The sequence below is a fragment of the Vanellus vanellus genome (assembly GCF_965231255.1).
Source record: "Vanellus vanellus genome assembly, chromosome: 5".
Taxonomy (NCBI): domain Eukaryota; kingdom Metazoa; phylum Chordata; class Aves; order Charadriiformes; family Charadriidae; genus Vanellus; species Vanellus vanellus.
The window spans coordinates 63,191,841-63,217,606 of NC_138910.1; the positions used below are offsets into that span (position 1 = coordinate 63,191,841).

At 36.2% G+C, this 25,766-nt stretch overlaps 1 protein-coding gene across 4 annotated transcripts in view; it reads left to right on the forward strand.

The window, feature by feature from the left end:
- The window catches only part of EVI5 (ecotropic viral integration site 5), a 69,831-nt gene extending 44,385 nt beyond the window's left edge, over positions 1 to 25,446 (forward strand). For all 4 annotated transcript variants that reach the window (XM_082483634.1, XM_082483635.1, XM_082483636.1 and 1 more), the window contains 2 exons: positions 1,931 to 2,026; positions 24,182 to 25,446. In XM_082483634.1, the coding sequence (XP_082339760.1) occupies positions 1,931 to 2,026; positions 24,182 to 24,487 (402 nt within the window). In that variant the 3' untranslated portion in view covers positions 24,488 to 25,446. The remainder of the gene's footprint in view (positions 1 to 1,930; positions 2,027 to 24,181) is intronic.
- The last annotated feature ends 320 nt before the right edge of the window (positions 25,447 to 25,766 follow it).

The window sequence follows — 25,766 nt, forward strand, 5'->3', positions numbered from 1 at the left end:
GGCCATGGTACCTATCTTCTGTTTATGGTAAAACCTTGCTTTACTCCTGCATTTTGATATTATAGTGTATTGCTACATAGTAATTTGGAGTCTATAGAACAAGAGGCTTAAATGGAAAAGTCAGGGTCTCAAATGGAGGGAAATGACTTAGGTGAGCATTTCTCCCATATATTCCTGCTACCACAAATGATCAGGTTATTGTCTGGAATCTTAATTTCTTACAGCAATGAAGTTTTTTTCTATATGCAGATGTAGACAGCATTATTTTTGGTCTGCAGGTTATGTTGCTTCTGTTTTGGTTTCTCCAATACCGATAATCATCCTTGTAAAGCGAGATGATGGCTTGGGGCAGGGGTTAACCTATTTAGGACAGGAACAATTAGTATGTTGTTAATCATTTCTGTGTGAATTTGAGCTATAGGTTGCCTTGGAAACTAGGTTCAATATAGAATGATGCACCAAAGGATCTTGTGCCTCTCGTTGCAGATTCTGTGAATTAATAGTGAATATGACAAAGTTATTTTTTGAGTAATATTGTAATGCATACGTTACTGCAAGAAAAACAAAGTCTGAAATTAGAGAAATTGTTTTGAGATTGCCAACACTGACAGTGTTCAAGGTTGTTCTCTTCATGCAGCAAAAAGGTTTGGAAGGTGGTATATTGCCCCTCCCCATAATGTCCTGGTACATGTTCTGTCCTGATGTTGATATTTCAGAGGGATGTTTGAAAAGAACCTCTCCGTTAAAGCTTTTTGTCTTGTAGTTTAAAGAACAGTTGACACCTTTCATTGTAAAAGTTATTTAAATTTGGTTTGCAAATTACTTTGAACTTGCCTGTTGTTGGAATTAACTGTTTGCTTTCTTCAAGTATAATTAGAACTTCCACAAAATAAGGTACAGGTAGAAAAAAACCCCAGATATTCCCATTAATTATAATTGTAATATATTCATTGTATGGGACTTACAGTCAAGGTAAAGATGTGTATAAAAATCAAGATGCTCTGTCCTGTAAAGCTGGTGGCTGCTTCAGAAATTACTCAACTGGAAAAAAAAAAAAAAATAACCCAACGCTGCTCTTAACTTACTAGTAGCAAACTGAAGACGTGGGCTGCCTTCTCCATCAAGGGTGGTTATTTATCTCAGATCTGCCAAGTTTGGTTCAGTCACATTAGGATTCCCTTTAGAGACAAGCTGAAAGTTAGTGTTGCAGTCATTCAAGCGCAGGTGGCCCCTTCCTGGGCATCTTGAAACTTAGGAGCTGCATTTGGTTGTGAGGAAAATCTTACATCCCTCTTAATCTCTGGCTTTTTTTACTTGCCAATTTTTCTCTGTACCTCTCACAGTATTGGTGCTAGGGGACATAGCTCTCTTCACTTATGCTCTCTGGAACTCCTATGTGATAATTACCACAATATTTTGTGTAAACAGCTTTTTTTTAGGGGAGAAAAAGCTTGTCATATGTCATGTTTCCCAGTGCATGTCCTACAATGCAAGGAAAGAATGTTTTGTTTACTTGTCACTTGAAGACAAAGGGGAATTCCTTGTTACTAAATGAAAACTTTACACTAGTGTAAATAATGTACACTAAGATATGTTCCATATATTGATAGTATTCTGTAGGAATGCTTTACTAAATTGCATATGCAACTTCATGTACATTGGATGCAAATTCCACATGTGAAGCTTTATTAATTCTTCATGCTCCTCCACAGAATCCTGCCTATATTATGGTTAGTATTGAGAGTGTCAGCTTGATCTGAGCTACTGATATTCCTTGATACGTGCTGTAACTTCAGCCAGATGAAAAGTGCTGGGTGGTGTCTGTGAAAGCTTCTGTTCATGACAGAAAAATGCAGACAGTTAAAATAAGATTTTTAATATAGTATATCCGTGAATAATTTGAATAAGATTCTTTTTTTAACCAAAACAGAAAGAAGAAGGAAAAATTCAAGGGCAGCTTAATAAATCTGATTCTAACCAGTACATCAGAGAACTGAAAGATCAGATAGCTGAGCTGCATCATGAGGTAAGTGATAAAATACTACTGTCTCTGATCACTTGCACCTTTTGTCCTATCTTTCATTTGTAGAAGGTTTTTCTTATCTGATAGTTATTACAGCTTCAGTACCTGATTTTGCCACCATACGTTATTTTAAATGAATGCAATAAAACTAACTCTTATACATTTATCTTCCCCTTATCCTGGGATGTAAGAGAATAAAAAATTGCTTACTTATATGATTTGATTTTAAATGAGATACGCATTCATTTTCCGTCTTGTTGTTTTGTTTTTTTTTTCCTTAATTTCATGAGTTGATCGTATTTCACTGTGTTGCATTTACTGCATTTGGAACTGTGTGCATGAAAATAAGCCCCTTTATGTCTTTTTCTACTACTTTTAAGTCTAATTTAGTTAGAAACTAAACTGCATTTATGCAAGTCTAAGAGTCCATGTGTACATTTTTTTGGGTCTTGCTGTTGAGGATGAATTTTACGTGGTAGTATACTGAGATTGCCTAAAAGAAAAAGGATGCTTGCTTAATATCAGTTAACAGATTTTTATGTTTTAAACTGCCAAAACCTTCAACCTATGAAATTTGTCTTCGAACTTCCTTGCTCTAATAGTTGTAGTAATTTTCTGTTAGTTAAAAAGATCTGAAGGTCCTGAAACCGAAATGGCTTATGTAACTACTGTGCTCACTGGCTCATTTCAGTTCATCCTGCATTGTGAAGAAATGTCTTTACCTAATATTTCGCTGTGTGCAAAATGCCCAGTCACTTTTGCATTGGAGTCTGCTTCTGTTTCCATACATGTTCTAATATACAGGTCTGATAGTGTTGGTTAAAACTTCAGTATCATAGAGCAATGCAACCTAATTACTTTTGTTGTCTTTTTGCTTTGTTAAATAAACACATTCTTTATTTAAGTGTAGGTAGTGTTTTCATAACAGTCTTAGTGGATTCAACCTTTTAGGACCAACCCCTTGAGAGTTGTAACATAGTGGAGGATCTTGGAATGTTGTCTATGCTAAAGATTGTGGATAGTCTCTAGGGCCATCAGTCCAGCACCTTTACCAATCATTAAGCTCACTTAAAAACAAATTTTTAAAAAATCAATAACCTGGGGCTTTCCATTAAAGGACAATAACTAGCTTGCTTTGTTCCTTATGAGAAAGTAAGTGGCTTGTAGAATTTCCAGAAAGCCAGGTATTTTGCGTATTTTGCATTATGAATAAATAAGGCATTGTACTGACTTTTTCCTCTGCTCAGAGTAGGTTTAAAAGGTAAGAAAACTGCTTTGGAGGAAAAGTAGAATTAATGTTGGAAAGCTGTTGCATAATGTTCTCTATACAAGCATTTGTCATGCCTGGCTGAGCAACTCAATTGTCATGAAGGCATACAATTGTATATGCCTTTAAAGTATATAAGTTTATGAGAACAGGTTGGTATGAAAATGAGGTTTGTTAGCTCACAGAATGATGATAATTCTGAGTTATACCAGTGATTCCTAAACAGTTAAGCCTGGAAAAATCTGTGTTAGCATTTTAGTTTGACTGAAAGAAAGTATCAGCCAGGGAGAACGTGAATTTCAACAATAGTAGAGTTTGAGTAACTCTATGTAGAAAAGCACTCGTCTTCCAGATGCGTGCTTTGTTGTGGCTTAATATTTCTAAACTAGGTAAACACTATAGGAATAAAGTGTCTCATTCTAGGATAGATAGAAACAGTAGGAAGGAACTCTGTATGTAGCAGACAAATGCTACCTTGGCAGCCTTTCTGAATGCTTCCTTACACAGAGTTTCTTAAAGCCTGGAAGTCCTTATTTACTACTGACTTTTTTTTTTCCCTTACTGTTACATATCTATTAGTCTAGTTTTCAAATAAAAACTTTGGAAGAAAAGTGATACTTCATGCACAATCGTTTATTTTGAGCATAACCCACTGGGCTGATTTTGAGGTAATACAAGATTAAGTCTGAAATGTATGTAGTATTTATAGGTAAGTTAGTGCTAATAAATAATAATAAAGTCTTGGATTAACATAGCTGTTAAGTAAAGAACTTTGCAATGTTTCCTGAAACAGCAAAATCTGAATAAAATGGCAATAGGCAAAAATGTTTGGCCTCAACTGCTAAATGTTAGGATTAGTATACTTTGGTCAATACCAATTAAATAAATCAACTTTTTTACATCTGCACTGAAATGTCATCTTCTGTAGATCCATTAATGACCATGCTCTTAGCTTTTTGGCTAGCTGCTTTATGAGTCTACTTCTGCAAAAGCTAAAAGAAACGTTACAAATTTGCAAATTCATCTTCCTGAAGATAGGGTGATGGTATATGTGACATGCTGACCACAACCTCCCAACTGGTTAATGTGTAAAAAGCACTGGTAAAGGAACAGAGTTCTTGGTGACTGCATGGTTGCCATCTAATATATTGTAACTGTGGAACTTTAAACTGGACTTAAATTAATGCAGAAATTATAGTTTAAGGTGTAGGGGTGGGATTGGGTGTGTGTGAAACATGATTAAACGTCTTGGCGTGGCCATCAATGTTGATTCTGCTTATTGAACTTTTTTCTCTCCAGTACTGCTTTTTTACAAAAGTCCACATCAGACAAATTGCAGGTTCTCCATCTGAAGGATGGAACAAAATAATGAACAGATTCTATATTGAATATAAGTAGCTGCAAACTAAGTCCATATTCTGGCCTTCTGATAAACACTATTTCATGTTTCTGTACCAGTAGAACCCAGAGGAGCTAGATACTTTAATTCTGTCCTGTGATATGATCCATCAGATGGTGATGGTACCAAGATGTGGCAACAACACAATCCATTGTAATTGCAGAGTTCCAGTGAAAAGTCTACTGTTCCATCAGTGTTTGCAAGCCAGGCTAGTAGCCAGGGATGGGGCAAACCTAGGACACCAGTGAGGAACACCAGAGAACGTCAAAGAGAGGTCACTATTGCTGCCCAGGGTCTAAAGCTGAATCCTCTCCACTAAAAGGCTGGGGGTGGGGGGCAGTTACTATGGCACACGTACAACAGGCTGCTGCAGTGACACCTCTTCACTTTGTAGGGGAAGAAAGTTTGACACTCAGATTTCAGATACTTCCCTTGCCCATTCCAGTGTGGTAATTTAAATCAGCTACATATCAGAACTCGGCATATAATTTAAGATGATTAATTTTATTTTTTAAAAGTTTTTTTATACTTCTAAAAACTTCCAACTGATTGCCTTGTGTTGTTATCTGAGTGATTAATTTTGATCTTCCTTTTCTGAGCTCAAAATTTTACATGTCTTAAATATGGTGCAGCTTGCAGCCTAAAGGATAAATTTCAGCTGCTTTTATTACTCATTTGGGAATAGTAATGCTATGGTCAGTCTTCAAATCATAATACAAGAAAACTTATTCATAGTAAGTTCAAGTTGTTGTGTTCCTGTTACTGAGTAAAACAGCACATACTGGAAACTGGTAGTATGGCATCCAAAACTGAACCAATTAGGCACATTGCTATTAAGCGTACAAGGTAAATTACACAGAAAAAGATTATGCCTCTTTTCTTACCTTTCAAATAAAATATAAATGGAATTGCTATATTGGATTTTTGGCTTGTTCTAACAAGATTCCTGCCTGATTCCTCTAATACCTAACTATTAGGTTTCTGTAGTATGGTAAGCTGAATCATGTATTGACTACTTCACAGTAGGTCTTAAACTTGTATTTGATGAACACTTCAGGAGAGCAAACAGGCAAAAGCTGGAGCTTTGAGAACATTGTAACAAGACTTGTGTTGTAGACAACACACCATCTGAGATCTACTTGCATAGAACTCGTTCTTTGTATGAACTTCAGTAACAAAATATGGGTTAGAATCAAAATATTTAACATAATTTACATTATTATGTAAAATGCCGAATTCATACTTAAATTCCTCAGTGCCACCATAACTTCATTCAGAGTTCACATACATGTAGAATAATTATTATTAACTTGCAATTTTAACCTTAGTAAATATGTCAGTCATTTTCATGGTCATTCCCTAGAGAGTTACTGACATTTATACCTTAATCTTTTACACAACCTATCAACATTTGAAGAACAGCTGGCGATTAGTGAAAGGAGACTCAGACTGCAGTATTTCTAGTTAGCCAATAGCTAATTCTGTTAAAAGTTTTGTATATTTAATGTCAGATTAGTGCTGCACTTCCTTTCCTTCTTATTGGCTGAGTTGCTTTATTGGGCACAAAGTTGTTAGATGCTTATGGCTTTACTGTTGAGGGCTGAAACTAGTGTGAAAACCTGAAATTTTGAGGATTGTCACAGATTCAAACAGGAAGTCATGACATAAACTTCTTTCAGAGCTTTTAATATGCACTGGACTTAGACACTCTGCCTTTTCAGAAATTTGTGTCCCATTGCAATTTGTTCTGTTAATGGATTGAAATCTTTCCACCTTTCTTCCTTCCTCCATTTTCCTTCCATTCTTAAAGCTATCTCTACAGCATTCTTGACTTCTAGCTTAGTAGGATTTTAACCTAAAATGCTTTTCAGTTGCACAGCCCCAACAGGCCGCAGGTTCTGTGAAGCAACTTTTGTTATTCTTGTCATGAAGTACACAAGCTTGGTTGCCCTGTCTCTGGCACAAGAGAAGTAAGGTCTGGTGAGCGCTGTACTGTCACTTGACCGTGCAGTTAATATACTTTAACTGATGTAACATAAATGGCACTGCAAGATTTGTAACCATGGGTTACGTACGTCTCAGGCTGCACAATGAGTGCTAGTACTTCATAGAAGTTGGCTTTGATTACACATTGAAATGCGAAGTGAAAGCAATTTTTGTGAAACACTTTACTATTCAAGAGAGTACCCCACTTCAGTAGGTAGTACCGAAGTAAAGCAGTTACTGAGGTAGAAAAGAATATGTAGAAAGTTTGGACTGTTAGGAGTTTCCATTAAGTAGGGTTGAAGAAAAACTGACTAAGATAAATCTTGAATTAGTTGTTACTCATTTCAACATAAATCACATACAGGGGGGGAGGGAGGGAAGGAAGAGGTTCTTTATAGTTTGCCACTCTTTTCTTTTAATTCAAACTGAATGGAATTAAATGATTTATAAACTAAAGTTCTGCATTTCATGCACTACCCCTCTGTTCATGCAGTCACTTTATATATATTACACAGCAGCTGTCTCTGCTTCCTGTTGGATGTTGCAAGGCTTGTATGTGTTACCTAGATTACAGGAGTGGTACAAAAGATTAGAATTGACATGCTTACCCACAAACTACACTGGCAGACCACAAGACACCTTTGGAGACAAAAGCAAGTGGTTTCCAGTCTTACAGACTTTGTGATTTAGGACTGAAGTGCTTAAGTTTAAATTGTATTTCAAGTGAAACTTCATAACGTTTGTCTTTGTCATACTGCTAGCTGATTTTTCTGTCTCTTGGAATGCTTTAATGAGTTTGATTTGCTATAAACTTCAGTTTCTTACTTATATTACTATAGTATTTCAGTTGTGGGTTTGCTTTAATCTTACAACAGTTTTTGTATTAAAAGCTGAATTCTCCTTAATATGTATTCATGTCCACAAAAGCAAATAGCCCCTACAATTGGGATTGCAGAGTGTTATTCCATAAGGCTGTTATTCAACTGTGTGTTCGCCATCTGTGTTAGGGGACAGTGTCCTGGTTTGAGGACACTAAACTATGAGAGACAGTTTTATGAAGGGGAGAAGCAACATAGAGAAACTTAGTGCTTCCTTCACTTAGCATGCATTTTTTCCTTAAAAAGTAGGAATATGCATGTTGAAGACAGTACTTTTAAATCCATTTTTAACAACATTTTCTTATACCTGAGGGATCTAGAAGTTGTTTTTCTTTCAGAAGCACTTGAAGAATACTCAGAGCTTAGTGATGCTTGGTGTTTTTTTTCTTTTTTACAAATTATTTGGCGTTTTTGACATAAAAATTATTCCTTATAATCCTGGCACCTTTTGCTCTTGATTTATACCGGGATGTTTCTTTTGTCTGTCTCTTGCCATTCCAAGGAGATACAAAAAACTGACTGACTTAGGACTTGACTGAACTAATGCTAAAAGCATAATAAACACAAAGCTACCAGGGAAGGTAACTGAAGCAAAATAGCAAGTTTTGAAATAAACTGACTTGTTTCTTTGTGCATTTGCTTTTGCTTCTCATACCGTTCTAGCTGTTGTCTAGTCACCTTCAGCAGCCAGTGCAGTTTGTGACCTTAAGGAGGAGGATCAGCTAATTCCTACTCTCCTACTTTTGGTGTCTAGATAGCATTAGTAAATTGCAATAGTTGGGTCTTTTTTTTTTTTTTTTTGGTCCAAGGAATTTTGAAGGGCGGGGTTTATGAAATACTCAAACTGTACATGGGATGAAGATGGGTAGGGAGTGTTTGTTCACTTCTCTTCCAGTGTAAGAATTAGAATCTTCAAATGAAATCAGAGGTGCATTGAGAAAACACTAGAGGATATGATTTTTGCAAATTTCAGAGATTAAGTTCCTTTAGATCCAAAATTGTTCCACATACTGAAATTCATGTTAATACAGATTGGAAAAAATAACTAAGTTCATGGGGGAGGAAATCCCTGGAGATGCACAGATGTCACACGTGTAATTGAAAAATGGGCTACTTGCTGGAGTTTGCGAAGAACATTCTGGAAAAACAGCACTACATATTTGACTATTGTTACATTCTTTCCCAGGCATCTGCTATTGACCGATGTCAGAGACAGAATACAGGGCTAGTTTTCTCCTAGCTGTTCCTCTATAATGGGATATACCCTTAACAAATAATTCCTTGAAATATTTTGAGAGGGAGCAAGGATGAGATTGTTTGCTAATGTGCAAATCTTATGCATGTTCTTGGTATTTGAATGAAAAACAAAATCCTGATGTTAGTATGGCACACTGTTTCAACAGTTAGAAAACCCTCTGCAAACTGCCCACATTAAAGCTAATTCGGCATGGCTGATGGAAAAAAACAAGATGACAGATGACTGGAGCATTGTTATTCTGCCAAAATGATTTTTGAGGCTTTTAAAAGACTATAATAGTAACTTGAGGTGAAATTATGATGATTGAATTCTGGTGTATTGACAATGCACAAAAGGGGATTTTTCTTAAGTATCTCCCATTTTCACTATTTGAAAACTTGATGGCTAGTCAAAGTAGTGACCAGTAGTTTACTACTCTTTCATTCCAATATACATATATTTTATCTAGGAGTAGATCTGATATTATGTTTTAAGAACCTAATGCAGTCAGTAGGATTCTGATATAGGTGTTATCTCATGGTCTGATCTTGCTCCTGGCGAGCTAACAGTTTAAGATTGGCTTAATGAAAAGAGACCTAAAAGTTGGAGATTAAATACTATGCTTTTAAAAGATTTTGCTTCTGTAAATGAAATTCAAGACACTTTAAGTAATTGAGGATAAATAATGCATAAATTATGACCAAAGGAGTAATTGTGGCTGAATTAAGGACACATTTTGCAACTTGGGTTAACTTTCCAGGCTTTCACTGCTGAACCTAAAATGGAGAAGAGAAAGTAAACTGTAGCCATCGGTGTGAAGGATTAAAAAACCCCACCTGTATAGGCCACATAATACAACACCTAAATAAAATTCAGTGCACTGTAGTACACAGGAGGGAAGTTTAAACCACATTAACAGTTCCTTTGGTCTTAAATACCATAAACTTGTAGCTGTGTTTAAAAGCTGCCAAATTATTTCCTCCTTGTTTTCTTTATTATTATTAGCTAATAATCTTAAATCAGTATGGTATGTGAGTGGTTCTGGTCCCCAGCACAGTTTATTCCAGGTTGTCCCCTGAGGAGATTGATGGAGTATCTTTACGAGCAGCTAAATGATGACTCCTGCATCAGCCGTAGATGAGCACAAAGTGATGATGCTACTTGTGGCCCACTGGAGTAGCATAAGATGGGTTGGTTGCTTCTAGCAGCATTGCGAGCTCCTGTGTCTCTCATAATAATAGTATCTGGGCTTTCGTGGTGGGATACCAGCAGGAAGCATTATTCCTTTCCTCTGTTAATTTTATTATAGGCTTCCTTTGAGTCAAATTCAATGCTTAACAAATCAAATGTTCTTTTATCTGAAGCACCACTAGACTACATTCAGAAGCAGGGTAAATAACTGAGCTTCATCCTGGTGTGGTTGGACTGCTGGTGTCCACCTACTTGTTTTGGATGTGCCTATGCTGTGTTGCAGTCATGACTGCAGTGCAGGAAGATCTTTAACTTTTAAAGCTGTGAATGAGTTGTACATAGCTTTGCATGATGGTGATAGGAGGATTAACGGAGGAAAGTGAATTCTAGTTAAAGTTCAGCCTACTAGAATTTCTTTTAAATTTCTCCTCTGAAGATGTATTTATAAGGTGATGACTAGCAGTGGATCAGATCATATGGGTGAATGAGAGATCAGATTTATCTGCATTTAGACATCTTGGAAACAGAAATAGGTAGCATTTACTTCATCTGAACTAATGAGAGAACAGCAAGTACAAAAAGGTTCTCTTTCTGTAAAATTTATAATTCAATATAATGCACTTCCACTCAGTCTCTAGCCAACTTATTTTTCCCCCTTTCTTCTAAAAGGAGTATACTATTTGCTTTCCATGTAGTACAAGTATTATCATTTTGCTTGCTTTCCTAAAATCAGCTAATCTTTGCGGGATTCATTTCAACCAATTTTTATGTTGTTCTCACTAAAACTGTAAAGTTTGTTAAAAGTACTGTATTAACTCTTGCAAAGCACTTGTTTCTCAATACTGACTAGAATCACATTAACACCTTCTAATAGTTTGTTTTACTAGACAAATGCTTTCAAAATATGCAGCTCTCTATAAATGTTTTCTTACTTGATAAGAAATGTTGTCCCTGAAAGGAAATATGTTAGCCCTCAGATTTACAAACTAAGCATTTCAACTTGTGGTGGAAGTTTATAGCACAATAAATCATGTGCTTTTCTTTTACCATATCTTGCAAGCACAGTTGGACAAGAGACCATCAGATTTTTCCCTCCCCACAAGTAAAGTTCTTGCAAGGCTGCTGGACAGCTAAAAATGTAGTTGCTTTACTAGTACGTGTCAAAGTTACAGAGCCTCTGTGCTGGCAGGGTCTGATTTAAGTGGTTGTGGTCAGTCTGAGGAACCTGTGATGTGATAAGATAGCATTTGTGAGGTCATGTGGTTTGCAAACACCCAATCTAATGTAGCAGTTTTGTCTACACAGGATAGTTAAATATACACTGTCTGCTTTAGAAAAGTGAATTGCTTTATTTCTTTAATTCAGCTTGTCCTTGAGAGTCAGAGATGTTATACTGGCTTGATAATACCAAGATCATTATAGAAGTGTGAGACTGACCACATTGGGAGTCCTAATTCTCCAATAACTTTCTCTAGTTACCTGTCCCTTAATAAAACAACTAGCTTTAGAAACTGTCTGGCTTAACTAAGCAATCAACAGGCAGAAGCGTTATTGCACAGTAGAATCTCTTTATATTTTATGAACATCAGTTTAATTCAAGTAATTTTTAATTTGGTGTTCATAGTGTAATTAACACAGACATGTTATACTTGCCCCAAAAGGTAGGATTGATTCCATAATGATGGTACTCCATTCCACAAATCTTTGGCCACAAACTCTGTCTTTGCATCAGGTAATGTCGATTCCTCTCCCTTCCCCCCAGTAACACCACCATCAACAAAACATCTTCCGTCTCTCATGAGAGTGAAGGAAACCTCTAAATGTGAACAGTGTAACCAGGACAGTGATGTAGTCTGTCCTCACACAGAATAGGTATGACTTTGCTCACTTCGATGAGGGCAACACTTTTAGGTATGAATCTTAACTGTTTCACTGCCATTACTGACAATTAGATTCAGTGATAAAATAAATGAAGACTGGTGATTGTTCTCTTTACAAACACTTTGATTTTTTTTTTTTTTTTTCATGGCTATCCTACTGTGTCAAAGCTCCAGATCTGTCTTGACTGCAGCATTAGATGAATGTAGCTAGCTATACTTAACTATACTAAGTCCCTGTTTAGAGTTTGTCTGGATTGCCAAAGCAAGTAAACTGATTATAGTTATTTCATTATCATGGCAATAACACTCTTCTCTTGAGTGTTGAAGATGCAGAACCTGTCTGCTGTGCTAATTAGAGCTATGTCAGAGTCTGTCCTATGTTTCTTCCTATAAATCAAGTTTTGAGGATTGAAAAGGGGAAGGATTGAGGTTCTGCTGGTTTGGATTTATCCGGGTAGTTGTTTCTTGCAAAAAAACTTTGTTAGCAACCATACACAGGTGCCATCTATGTGAGAAACAAGCTCAGGAGAGGAATGCTATGTAATATGATTGTAATATGTCTCTGTAAATTTATCTGAATATAAGTGGGGCAAACAGTGGAAGTGTGGTAGAAAACCCTCCTAAAATTCTTTTATCACTGTCAGAATGGCAGCCAGCACAGATGGAAGTAATTTCTGCAATCACAGGCAGAAAAAAAAAAATGTTACTTAGTCCATTTAAAAATGCTGAGTTTAACTCCCGCTTTAAAGGACAGAGTAAAAGTGCGAAATGATCATTTCCTGTAACTGTTGCCCATAATGGGTACATTTTCAGTCTCTGTATCAGCCAGTACATTCTAGTTAATGCTTGAGGTTTCAGTAACTTTTGTATTTATAGATGCATGCTCTGGGGAGACGGAGCATTGAGATTTAGGTAGTTCCTTGGATATAATAACTGCAGTACATTCAGTGTGATCATGCTGCTGTTTTAAAATATTTTTGTTGCCATGTCCTCACTCCAAATGAATACTTTCATTAGAACTTCTTGTAGGAAGAGTTTCTGGGAACTTTCCTTCCACCTACCAACTAGCTATTTATAGAAACTTTTCAGGGCTAAGTCAGCTTAGAACTTTTTTTGGAATTGCATAGAATCTCACTACAACAAACTCGTCAGATCTTAAAAAAATTCCCTCAATAGATAATATCTGACTTATAGTCACCAAAGACTGATTTCTTTTGAAAATAGTTTAAAAGTTGGGTACTTCCTTGGTGCTGTTGCTATTTCAATTGCATATTTGATACAGAACTTCAAAGTTTAGTTTGATTACATGACACTAGATCAAAACCAGATTCTTTAACCATGTAGTGCAGTGATCAAAAAGTCATGACCTCCCATTGATCGCTTTATTGGTTTCCTGTTCTGATTCACTGGAAACCTTCTGGTCTGAAGACTTGTTGCTAGTTTTAATCTTTGTCACGTTTACAATACAACAGACTCGTCTATGGTAACACTGATATACAACATACATTTAACATCATATTTCCTTTTGGCTCAAGTGGTTTTTATCTGATAATGCTGAAAGAACACTTTTATAAAAACTTAAGTCAGGAAAATAAAAAAACTTAAGTCAGGAAATGTAAAAATACATTCAGAACAATATGAAATAAATAGCAGGACAACTATTTCATAGATTTTATTTAAACTTTCTGACATCTATAGGGATTTTGTAAAGCATCTTGTATTACTGTGAGACTGAATGTGACTTACAGAACCTGGCAATTTAAAACAGAGGTCAAATAGTTAAGTGCTATTAAAAAACACAGAAGCCTGAAATGGCCCAGTCTGGGAAATTTCTTGCTGCTCTTCTTGCTTTTCACTTATGACACACTGCAATGAACTCTGTCTAGTGATATGGTCAGCAAAGTTCACTTGAGATAAATATTTCAAGTTGTATACCAGTGTGTTACTCTGGGTCATCCTTCTAAAAGTACGAGTTTCAAAACCAAAGATAATTCTTTCCTTAAACAGGAGAATTTAGTAGTTAATCACATACATGAGCTTGGATTCCAAAGAGTTAACTATGAGTTGGGGCAGATTCATCTAATGTTGTAGTACCTCATGACTGTTGCTTTTAATCCTGCTATAGATGACAACAACAAAAAAAATCTCAGTCCAGAGACTCTTTGAGTTTTTTATCTCTTTAAGTATAGCAGCCATATTGGTACAACAACAACAAAAAAAAGCAGCTTAGGTCTGTTTGGGTATATAATATTGTTAGTTGCTGCTGTTCTGGTTTAGGCCCACAATAGGCTTATCAAGCCTGGAGTTTAATACTTGCTCTGACTACTGATCAGCTTCTGTTGTTCCCAGTTTCAAGGTGTTTTGCTGCAAATGCTGTAACAAGTGGATAGGTCATACTGCAACTATATTAGATTTAATTAAATTTATGAACTCCAGAAACAGTTGTACTGTTTTGAGATAGTGCGGATCAAGAAGGTCAGATGCATATGAGACCCTGGAGACAACTGGATATGGACCGATGCAGTCTTCCTACCATTAAGTTATGCTGCAAATCAGCCATCTCTGAACCTTTCTGCCATACTGAAAATAATATAAAATTAATTTTCTCTATCTGCTTCTTTGTTTGTCCTAAAAACCCTAACAAATCAAATTAACTTTTCTCTAAGATTCACTTTATTACACTTTAAAATAAGGAGCCAAATATTCCGCCAAGTCCTCTAAGAATTTTTGTCATCTGATTTTTATCTTGGTATGAGTATTATAAAATTGTTTGGGGGCCAGATGAGGTAATGCTAGCAGGAAGCAAATACAGCTCTGAACTCATCCATACAAAGCAGAGTTCATTTACTTTTAGGAAACTATTTTATAGTTTTAATTCTTTAGAAATACTGTTTTCTAGAAACCACTGAATTTGCATTATTCTAGAATTATTAAATTTTATCAGGGTTTGTCGTTAATTGTGCAGGTTTCCTGGTTTAGTCATGCTCAACTCAGTCCCAAACAAATGACCAAATGTGCTAAGCTGGATCCCAGACAGTCTTGAGTATGCTGGAGTGCAGCTTGGCTTTTCTTACAGGGTCAAAGGTCGTTGCTAGACTCCCTAAAAATCGTCATTTTGTTTATCTGACTGAAACTTCTGCTGGGTGAAAATTTTTAAATGAGGAAATTAATTTACACATTTAAAGGATGTCAAAGACAAAACTATATCTTAGAAAAAAATAAATAAGCCCCTGTGATAAATGCAATGTTTAGTAGTGATTTATTAACTACTAAGCAAAGGAAGCAATTTTGCAAACAGGTTTTGAAATGTTCTCACTGCATGTTATTTGTAAGCATGATCAAGGCATTTCCTGCTTGCTTAAGTCACAGTACTTAATGCACTGGATTTTTGTTTTAAACAGCAATTTGTTTGCCTGATTTTGCTTAACTACTTAATTTGTTAAATTAGACTCTGATTACAATCTTGAGTACTGCCTTACGAACATCACTTTTGGGGGTGGGGGGAAGGCAAAAGCAAAGACAAATCATAAAGCTACATAGGGGTGATTCCAATCTGCTAAACCCCAAATTTATGTCAAACCCCTACCCTGAACACTTCAGGCTAAGTTTAATATTTGTAGTTTAGGTGAGCTACAAGGGGAAAAAGTATTTTTGTCAATGTTAGCATTGTAGTAAAACTGAATAGTTTTCCAGAGTGTTTTACTGCATTTTTAAATGTATTCACTTTCCTCCTTATGTCCATGACTCTTCAACAACCCATTAGAATGTGTTGAGCAAACTGATCTCAACAAAATCTAGCCAATTTTCTGGGATCCTTTGAATTTTGACATGAAACTAAATCTTGGGGAAAGGAGCAGTAAAGAGAACAGCATAGTAACGCTTCCTATTTGTCTATTGTATCAATTTCAAAAATAATTAAGCTGAAGCAGAACATCTTTAGGAAATCTGAGAATACTCAAAGTTGTTCTGGAAGAGTCAAATTAAAAAAAAAAAAAAAAGACAACTGTGTGAAAGAAATAGGTTACATCTTCATTTATTTCCTGAATTTCTGTACTAAGGATAACTCTGATTGTTGCAGATCTCTTCCATGTCTGCCTCACAGTGAAAGGAAAAGATGGTTCATTGTGATTTTTCTTCCCCTTGCTCCCCCCTTATTCTTTGGGGGTTTTTACATATTCTTTGCATATCTTTTTAGGCCTACAAAATGTATTCTAATTCAGTTTTTAGATCTCTAGATGTAGATATGGCATTGGAGAATCCAAAATGGCTTCATTAAGAGATGTGGGGGTGGCCATCTGTGCAGCTTTTCATATGGTTTTCTTGGAAGAGAAGCCCATACAGTCCCTCTTAGCTGTTATCTTTCAAACAGTGAGTCCATGGTATTAGGGCCTCTTGCTCAGGAGGGACAACAGTGATGATTGGGTAACGGGAGCAAGCAGAGTAAATGGGAGTTCCTGGATTCAGCATCTGTTTGGTCTAGTTGGTTTGGACTTCTTGAATCATCAGTAATTTCCAATAATGACCCTTGTCTGGCATTGCTCATGGCTGTTATTTAGAAGTTAATAATCCTAATTATGGCTACATTTATAGCTATGGCTTCAGATTAAAAAAAAAAAAAAAAAAAAAAAAAAACCAAAAAACTTAATGTTAACTGCAGTGAAACAGGAAATTCACTGACACTGAAATAAAAGCCACAACTTTTGAGCTTTGTCTTAATACAGTTACAATGATAACACATTTCTAATTTAACATCTTCAAATTTATTTTTACATTTGTTAGAGAACGTGTCACTGTTTCAAGACAAAGAATGTTGTCATGCAATATGTGTTGTTGACTTTTTACACATAATCTTGAGAGCTATACAGGTTGTGAGGAAGCTCTCAGAAGACTATCCTCTTGCATACGATCTGCATGTTTGGGTAAAAACTGTCTCATGCTTGAGGGAAATGAAGAATGTCTTTAAAGTCGGTTTGGTTTTGCATTAAACTTTTTCTTTATTGCAGGATATATTAAACCATACATAAGCTTTTTTAAATCTCAGACTTTTCGAAGATCAATAAGCAATGGCTTTCATTAAAATGCTCTGATACAGTTCTGTCACAATGCATGCCTAGTGGTCCCTTTCATATAAGGAAGCTAATTCTGTTGGGGAAGTTTAGAAACCCCATTTGCATTGTAGCTGCACAGCCATTAAACTTGCTAAGAATTGTTTTAGATGATGGATTGCTAATATTAGTTTCTGCAACTATTCGTTTAGCTCATGTCTCAATTTGTGCAGTGTTCATGTTGTGATGGTTTCAGTATGAATGTGGCTTACTGGGGAAGTATAACTGTGTATTTTAAAATGGGCTTCAGAGAGCTTAAGATATCTAAGGAGTTGCTTGTGTTCATGGAAGTAAAGTAGCATGAAAAGGCCTGCAGCCTTAACGTTTGTTCTTTGTGCATGTGCAGAAATGTTTCTGCGTTGTAGTACCTACTGGACATAATATTTGTCCGGGCTGATATTTGTCTCTCAAATGACAAAGTATTTTCTGTTAATTCAGTCTGAGATGCTGCGACTGCTTCATTTTCTGAGATAAGCACTTTTCCAAAAGAAGTTACTAGGAGTTTTTTAAAGAAGTGCTAGTGTGCTAGTGTATGCCTTAAACTGGAGTGATCCCATCAGAATGGGAGAGGGTCAGCAGTAAGTAGCAGTCAACTTAAGTATTGTAAGGGATCCCATTAGATGCTGCGGACCATTAGTCTCAGGAATTCTTAAGAACTCAGATTTTTTATTCATGTTAAATGTGATTATAATTTAGTAGATCATAACTGATATTTTTAATTGGTAATTAGATTTTGACTTCTAAATCTCTTTTCATGTTGCCAAATGGAGAATGATTTTTCTGAATTATAGGACAGGTATTTGAAAATGCTTATGACTTGTTTCTCTTCAGCTAAACATGGTTAGATCATACTTTCAGCAACATTCTAGTTTTCTTTTGAATCATGTTTTGGTTTTTAAGCAGGAAATCTCACTAAGACTTCCTACTGTTACTAAGGTGGAGACAAATAAAGAGGGAACTCCGATTATTTTTTTATTTATTTATTTTAGATTCCTCTTGCTGTAAGTAAAAGCACTGAGAATTCAGTATTTTTATTCTTTAAATAAAAAAATTAAAATACTGCCTTCTGCCAAAACCAATTTCATTCACCCAAAGCAGTGGTCATATTTTTATCATATTCTGATCTCACTTGTGTATTGCTTGCTTATCCTACTGTGAGTAGATTGAATATTTACTGGCAAGCTTTGTTAAAACTCTTCTTTACTACTTCAGAATCCAGTAAATTTCAAGAATTAGTTACTGAAGCCTTTTAAAGGGAATGGAAAGTAACTTCTTAGTTTGACTTCTTTCCACCACTGAATTCCTAGCTTTAAAAAGACCTCACAGGTTACAACATAAAAATGTCTCCCAGAGTTTAAGTAGAACTCTCTTTCATAAAGTCCCACTTGTAAAATGGACGTATATTTGCTATTTAAAAAAAAAATAACAAAAGGGCTTAGAAATATAGCTTGCTTGCAACTGACTAGCACCCTTCAAACTATTCTATGATTCTATGATTTAATGTGGAAGAACTTTTGAATTGTACTAAAAATTTCTCTTTACTGTCTCTCCTTCATGCCTGGCTTGATGAGGCAGTCAGCATCAGGTAAGAAAGCTTGTTCTAAGGTTCTAGGATCTTTTTTCAGCTCTTCTGAATTTGTGAAAGTACACTGCTACCTGTTAAGAGTGTGTACAATTAAAGCCTTTTAATATGTTGACCAGTAGGACATACAGTTTGTCTTTAAAATGCTGAATTCTTCAGGCATGAGAAGGTATATAAATAAAAAAATTATTAAGATTCTGTTCTTGATTCATCTGGCTTTTGAAGGGATAACGATGACATATTTTGGTCCCATAATGTTATTAACCCTTTGAAATGTCCTAATGAATGTGCTGTAGTGAAAACTGGGTTGAAGCTGCAGTCATCTAGACAATATGACCCGAATTTGAGAATTAAAAGCGAAACACATGGGTTTACCAGACCTGTCTTTTTTTTTTTTTTTTACAGATGTGATCAGATTTGAGAATCTTGCAAAACTGAAGCAGTAAGAAACAGGCAAGGTTCATTTGAATGTCACTTGTTGGGGTGACAGAGGTCTAGTTCCCTTCACGTGAAGGAGGGCCAGACCCAAAACTGAGAGGCTTTAACCAATATTGAGTCTTTGTACAAAAGAGAACAGAAGTGACAGGCCCTGGAGTGTAAGTCTATACTGTGCTCAACATTGTTGCAAGAAAAAGGGCTGTTCTTTTTCCTTCAGGTGGAATGATAAGGATAGAGTAGATCTAGGGTTTGGTGGGGGGGTGGGGTGGTTGGTGATGTGGTGTTTGGGTTGGGTCCATGTGTCCTCCCTCCCCCCCACCCCCTCAAGTCCTCAGTTTGATTTCCCATTATCTTTATATGCTTGGCTACATGAATGACAAGATCTTGGCTTAATGCTTTACTGCCTACTTTAAGCTCTTTTTCTATGTTCAAATAAAACACTGATGAAGAACTCAAGAAATCTCTCTTAAAAAGGTGACAGATGAGCTTCAATATGAATAAGGTAATTCATCAATTGCAAAATCTAGGTCATACCTACACAATGGCAAACACAGAATTGATAGTTACAAATCAGGAAAGATATTTTCGAGTTGTTGCTGAGAGTCTTCTGACGTCATTGGCTCAGTGTGCAGCAGCAGCCAAAACAGACCAGACAATGTTGGGCATCAACAGTAAGTCTATTAAAAACAAAATAATGGGGTCTATATTGCCACTACAAAACCTTGGTGCAGAGCTGGTCTCTGTACCTCAAGATGCATGTAGAGAGTTTAAGGAAGGTCTGTGGTGAAGTTAAAGGGCAACTAAAATGATCAGTGGTCTCGAGCACTGCCTGTTCATGAGAGGCTAAAAAGGCTTGGGACTCATCTGTTTTAGAGAGAAGGCTGAGGGAGATATTATGATGTAAGTTTCAGTCATGACTGGGGAACTACTTTTCGCCACTTGTTCCTGCATTACTAGAATACAGAGGCAATTCCTGAAACAAGTAGGAGATTAGTTTAAAACAAATAAAGGAATTTCTGGAACTTACTGCCGCAGGAAACTGTGGAGGTAGACAGCAAATAAAAAAAAAAAAATCATTAGTCATGGACAACTGGTCTATAAATGGATGCTGAAACAACTAAGAAGAGATGCACTCTCATGTCTGCTATAACAGTTTCTGGACAAGTGAGTGGGGGCTTGGGAATATGAAGGGAATGGATTGCAAAAATTGGTCATATCCACATGCTTTCCCTTAAAACCAAAACAACATGAAATTCCTATTGTCACTGTTGGAGGCACACTATTAGGCTGATGATTGGCCAGAGCTAGTAGGACACTTCTTATGTTCCCATCTTGAAAAAAGATACTGTTTTTTCTATAAGAAGTCCAGAGCCTCACTTGCTAGACTAAAGTTATGTGAGAGTACAAAACTTTTCCCTTTTAAGAAACCTCTATTTTAGAGCCTTAAGCTGGTATTAGCCACTGGTATGTAATTGCATTGGAGAGCATGCTGTCTATGAGCTGTTCCAAATGCTTTAAGAAGCATTACAAAGCATGTCTGCTGCAACAGAAATTGCAGATAATCATACTCCTTCAGAAATGCTCCTGAACAAATCTTACATTGAGGTGCCCCGATGTATCTTTAACTCTGGAAAACAAAACCTGAAAATAGTGCACAGCTCTTCCCAACTTATTCTTCTAGGTACTTTTAATTTCTTCAAGATTAGTTGCTTTCATCAATATTAATGTTTAAAAGAAATTTAAGATGCAAATCAGTTTCTACCTTCAATTGAAAAACAACTTGGTTTAAGTATTTTCAAGATTAAAGTGACAGATTTCTAATTGTAAAATAAAAGTAACATTCTGTTGAAGTTTTGTGATAAATCAATGTACTGACACTTAATGTAAAGGCATTTGGGTTGAAATGACAGCATTTACATTTTTAAGAAATGCAGTAATTTTGGCAGGTACAAAGTATTTCAGTTTCTCAAACCCAAAATGGCTGTCATAAGAACAGTAATATGCATCGCACTGGCTGTGCTTTTCACACACCTCACTGAACTGTAATCTATCTTTTAGGTTGGAAGGGACCCTGGGAGGCCTCTAGTCCAACAGCCTGCTCAAAACAGGATTGACACTCAATTCAAAGCAGGTTCCTTAGGGCATTGTCAGTTGGGTGTTAAAACTCACTGTGGATGGAAAGTCTCTGAACAACCTGTTCTCATTCTTAATTAGCCTTTAAGCGATGATTTTTCCCTTTGTGCTCAAACACAACCTTGTGATTTGTGTTATGATCAATGTTTCTTCTCCCACCATGCATTTCAGTAAAGAACGAGTTAGTTCTGTTATCTTAAGGCATAAGCTCCTGCCCCTTAACTGTCTTGGTGCCTCTCCACTGACCCTACTCATGAATACCTCGTACTGAGGAAGGAGTGAGGTGCAGAGGTGAGGAGGCAAGTGCAGAATAGGACAGATGCGGTCTAACAAGTGCCAGATAAGAATCAGTTCCCATGATGTACTGGCTATGCCCTTGTTGATGCAGCTTAGTATACTGTCAGTCTTTGTCACTGCTCGGGGACACTGCTGATGCACATTTAGCCTCCTGTATGTCAGGACCCCCATGTCCTCTTCAGCAGTGTTGCTACCCAGCCTGTTGATCCCCGTAATACAAACAACTTCTATGCTACAGTGTTTGTGCTTCTGGCTGAGATGGACATTTTTCAAGCAGACAGAGAAGTTGGAACTATATGACCACTGATAGACTTGTTGCATATATTCTGTAGAGTACAATCATGTTTCTTCCTAAGCAGTTTGGTTCCCCTTCGACGTGAAGAGTACTTGAGAAAAAGGGCAAGCAAGTGTAAAGCTGCAGGTCAAAAGAAGTGTTTCTGGAAGTGCATCCTTTCATTAGAATAACAAAAGATAACACACTGTTTTCCTAGACTTACTTCAGGAGTTGGCAAAGGCTGTGTCTATTCATGATTTTTTCACTAACAGCATTTTCCAGAGACTCTCACTTGGTGTTTGGAAAGGCAACTGCTTAAAACCATGAAGCCATGATTTTGTCATGTTACCTAAATATATTCATCTAAAGGTGTTGAAGTCTTCAGGAAAACAGTTGAGGTCATTGGCTTGGCTTTCTGAATGTTCAAAACAACTAACACTGAATATCAGCTTTATAATTTCAGGTGAACCAATGGCTTAACTGTGCAGACCTAAAGCATATAATTTCTTACTCTAATATGAAATTTGTAGCCACTTGTATAGCAGAGCTTTTTTTCTGTGGTGAGGGTGGAGAGAAATTGGTGGGGTTTGTTCTGTTTTTCTGTGTTTTTTCTTAGTGACTAAAATTGATAGCTGTTTTGGAAACTTCATGTGGCAGCTAATCTGATCACATTGCAGGATTTTTTAGGGATAATATTTCTAAATAACCCAAGAATCTCTGTATCAGGCTTTCTGTATCTAGGTATATAAGCTAGTAAAAATTGTTTATTCCAGATACATGTTACTGTCCAGTATCTAGTATTTGGCATAAGCTGATTTTTGCTTACATCATGAATTATGCTGTAAAAGTGTGGAACTTTTTGTTTTGCTTGCCTTTATGCAAGCAAGTTCCTCATGAAACAACTGCAGCCTGTGTGTACATGAAGAAATAGCAAAAAACTAACATCAGTGCATGTAGTTACAAACAAGGTTTAGATCTACAGCACATACCCATATTCCGAATAGGAATGTTTTGATATAGATTAAAAGCTGGAGCTTTTACATGCTGTTAAGATCAGATTTGATGGCTTCTAGCATGATTATGACTCTTGTGATCTTTTTTCTACCACTTTTTTATTCTCATCTTTTGCACAAGCCCATGGTAAGTACAGAGATTTCTCCTTCTCCAGATGGACAGATAAAATCCTCTATTGGTGTCTGTAGCAAGGACCTACATGCACTTTCTATTTATCACAGTGAATATTGCTTCACATTTCTGAAACTTAAAATAGATTTGTGTAAAGAAGCTCTTCAGGCTTTTTTTTTTTTTTTTCTATTTTCCAGGTCTCTCTTACTGTGAAAAGTTGCTTACAAAATAGCACTTGGTGCCTCCTTTTTAAGCTTCCAGAGTGACATTAGGAAGTTTCTGTAATGCATTTTTTAATGTTTTTCTGCATCCTTAGGATTTTTTATCTTAATACTCTTAGACTGTCAAACTGACCCTGAGGTAGTTGCTATTAAAAGCTAACAAAAATGAAATTAAAACCAAACAAACAAACACAAACAAACAAACAAAAAAAAACAACTCGGGAATGACTTCCATGAGTTGTAGTTATTTTCAGTAAATCAACAGGGAACTTGCCAGACTTCAGAGTTTTAGTTTTTACTTTTGAATAGCTTGAATGCATGGTTGTAATAGTTGTAATACTCCACAGTGCTTTTTGAATTAAAATGTTACCATATCTGTCTATGGTCTGACAATAATATTTGTCTGGTTTGGTATTCTCTTAAAATTGAAACGATAATCTATTTATGCTGTACAAAGAGAAGTTTCTCTCATACTTCATGATCTGGAATCTCATTGGGTCTAAACTAGATAACGAAAAGACTCGCGATCTTGCAGTATAGACACAACCAAGCGTATTCTCTGGGGTTGTGTGTTTTGTGTGTGTGTGTGTCTGTGTGAAACTGGCAATATTCACTTGGGACGCTGCTCTTTGGGATTGGGGAGGGCATTGCTCAAGTGAGAAGTTAGGTGATAAGGGAAAGAATGGAGCTGTAAAAGTAAGACATGAAGGCCAAAAGTGCTGTCAGAACAAATAAGCCACTCTAGAAAACTAACTATAAACCATCCTCATGGGGATATTAAAGATGCAGCAAATAGCCTGGAGGAATCTGTCATTAGTGATTCTATGTACTTTGATTATTAAGCCTTAAAACTGAAATACTCTGGGGTTAGAAGGAGAATTCTGGAAAATTCCAAGTACCATTTAAGATGTTCTTTCAAGGTGTCTGCTTGGGCAGCCAGAAGTGAGAAGTCACTTTGTTCTGATTCCATCTAAATTTCAGTGATCATCAAATATGTTACTTCTAGATCTACCATTTAATTTAATCCAGTAAGAGCTCAATGAGACATTTCTTGGAAATGTGGAGGTTTGGGGTGTTTTCTTTTTTGTTTTTACTGCTGGACTCTTCAGCTCTGATTAACTGTTAACTTCTGCTTCTTCTAACAGATCAAATGTCTAAAAGGCCAGAGAGACTTCTCAGACCAACCCACTTTTGATGGGATTCACATTGTCAACCATTTCACAGGAGATGATGAATCATTTCATTCTTCTGATGAAGATTTTATAACTAACTCCATACAGGAGAGTGGGGTGAACTTTCATCTACACAGGAGGACTGGTCAGATGGCTTTGGATCACACAGTTGTAGACAGCAGTGACAGTGATACTGAGGAAAGTGCCCTTCAGACTGGGAATTCAGACAAGATGGTTTCCAAGCAGAGACGAATGGAATCTTACTCTACTACTGTGTGATTATCACTGTGACAAGCATTGAAGACTTTCACCTTTCTTTAAGGGTGAAATTGTCAGATGACTGAAACTGTCTAGCAGTTGGTTTAGGTGACTATTGGATCTGGTCTGGCCTGTGATAAATACATATATTTACTGTCTTATCTGCCTTCTCTCTTTGCCAAATCTTCCTAATGACATACCATTGCCATAAAACAGGCTGGGAAGAAGTTGATGTTCTGACAGTATTACTGAATGTTCCTTGGTTTAGAAACTGCAAATATATAATTTCTTTAATGCCTAAGAACCATTTTTGCTGTTCACAAACACAGGAATTATCTTCCTCAAAAGAAATTGCTCTTGTGCAATATTTTATGCTCTGAACAAATGTGTATGTTTTACATTGTTATCCATTTGTGATCAAGATGGACTTTAGTAAACCGTCTGATCATGACATGCATATATATATAAAAATTTATCTTATACTTCTCAATTACTTTTGTTTTTACTGAAGTTATTGGATGCCCACAGAAGGCTTGAAAGAGGAGTCTTTATCTGTACTACTTCATATATGCAAATAATGGTCACTAATGTCATAAAGGTGTTTTTCACCATTTTCACTTAAATCTATGTGCATCTGCTTTTGATGTTCCTAAATACTACCTGGTCTGAATATGTTAATTACAATAATGTTTATTTTGTACATATTTATATATCTACACTAAGCTCAAAATGTACATTACACCATTTTATATGAGGAATGTAAATGTTGCAATATTACTGTTTCTGGTATTCTAACAGGAAAATTAATTCTGTATATACACACTAGAAATGAATTACTAAATAAAGGCAAAACACTAACTTTACATTAAGTTTCAGCTTAGCTACACTAACAGGTTCATGTTGGAAATGCTTGCTTAAAACACTATTGACTGAAATCTTTTACCTTCATATATATGTAATGAAAATAAATTTTTCATGATTTAACAAGGTTGCAGCATTTACTGTTTAGTCACTTCTAAGCTACAGCCCTTGGTTACCGCATAGTTACTTGCTGGCTCTAGATTAGAGTGGTAGTTCAAATAAGGTGAAAAATTATTTATGTCTTAACAGTTGGTTCTAATGAAGGCATAGCCAGTGCAGTAAAAACATGTAAGTTCAGTTCTCTTACAATTTTATATTGCAGAGCTATCTAGGAAATAAGCTATTGGTCCTGTCACCAGGTAGCTGTGATTCACCAAAGCAATAAGAGCTGAGCTGAGCATTCTGCTTTCACACTCTCCTGAAAATTGAGATCCAGTAA